Source organism: Malurus melanocephalus, unplaced genomic scaffold (assembly GCF_030028575.1).
Source record: "Malurus melanocephalus ecotype Western Australia unplaced genomic scaffold, MMel_1.1 scaffold_1984, whole genome shotgun sequence".
Taxonomy (NCBI): Eukaryota; Metazoa; Chordata; class Aves; order Passeriformes; family Maluridae; genus Malurus; species Malurus melanocephalus.
Window position 1 is genome coordinate 1 of NW_026625216.1, and position 1425 is coordinate 1425.

Here is a 1425-nt window from a genome sequence, read left to right on the forward strand (position 1 = left end):
AAAAATCCCAATTTTTAAGGCAAACCAGAACCCAAAAAAAAGGTTTTTTGGAAGGAAATGGAAACCCCAAAATCTGCCAAGGCCTGACCTTCAGCAAGAACAGAAAATTTGGAATTTGTCCCTGTGTTTGAAAGGACAAGGATTCCTCAGGAAAAGGCCATGGAAATGTTTTTGGGGCCGTTGGGATGAATCCCATAAAAACTTTTGTGTTTTATAGGTCAAACCTTCCAAAAAACTGGAAAAAAAAATCCAAAAAATCCTTCCCGGAGTGGCTTTTTGGGTTTGACTGCAACCACGGTGTTTTAGGGTTTAAAAAAAGAGATAAAATCCTATAAAAGCCATTAAAAAAACCCCAAAAAAACAGGATTTTGTGGGGGAATGGGATATTTGGGGGATTTTTTGGGAATTGAAGGATACATCCACTCGAAGAGCATCATGAAGCTGGTCTTGGCGTTGAAGGCGAAGGCGATTCCTCGAAGATCCCGCACCAAACCCACCAAGGTCCTCTGGGGTGGGGAGAAAATGGGAAAAAATTGGGATAAAATGGGAGAAAGTGGGATAAAAATAGGGATAAAGACGGAGAAAATGGGATAAAATGGGTTAAAATGGGATAAAGTGGGGAAAAAATGGGGATAAAATGGGACAAAATGGGATAAAATGGGGTAAAATGGGATAAAATGGGAAAAAATGGGATAAAGTGGGAGAAAATGGGATAAAATGGGAAAAATATGGGAAAAAATGGGAAAAAATGGGGTAAAATGGGAAAAAATGGGGTAAAATGGGGAAAAATGGGATAAAATGGGGTAAAATGGGAGAAAATGGGGGAAAATGGGATAAAATGGAAAAAAAATATGGGATAAAATGGGATAAAATGGGGAAAAATGGGATAAAATGGGGTAAAATGGGAGAAAATGGGGTAAAGTGGAATAAAGTGGAATAAAATGGGATAAAGTGGGAGAAAATGGGGTAAAGTGGAATAAAATGGCATAAAATGGGGAAAAAACGGGAGAAAATGGGGTAAAGTGGAATAAAATGGCATAAAATGGGGAAAAAACGGGATAAAATGGGTTAAAATGGGATAAAATGGGATAAAGTGGGAGAAAATGGGATTTCAGGTTTTCCAGGGATTTCAGGTTTTCCAGTTTTTCCAAGGATCCCAGGTTTCCCAGTTTTTCCAGGGACACCAGGAACCCCAATGTTTCCAGGGATCCCAGTTTTTCCAGGTTTCCCAGGTTTTCCAAAGATCCCAGTTTTTCCAGGTTTCCCAGTTTCCAGGGATCCCAGGAATTTCCAGGAATTGTTTTCCCAACTCACTTTGGCCTCCTGCTCATTGAAGGTGTTGGTGCTGAACATCTGAGCCACCGTCTCGAAGGCAGCAGTGAGGGGCAGCATGAACTGCTCGTACTGATCCTCATCTTCCCCTGG

At 40.8% G+C, this 1425-nt stretch overlaps 1 protein-coding gene across 1 annotated transcript in view; it reads right to left on the minus strand.

The window, feature by feature from the left end:
- Positions 1-49: 49 nt before the first annotated feature.
- LOC130587496 (exportin-7-like) overlaps positions 50-1425 on the minus strand; it is an 11613-nt gene continuing 10237 nt past the window's right edge. The window contains exons 5-6 of the mRNA XM_057388478.1: positions 1315-1421; positions 50-506 (exon numbers count right to left, since the gene is read on the minus strand). Coding sequence (XP_057244461.1) covers positions 342-506; positions 1315-1421 — 272 coding nt within the window. The 3' untranslated portion in view covers positions 50-341. The remainder of the gene's footprint in view (positions 507-1314; positions 1422-1425) is intronic.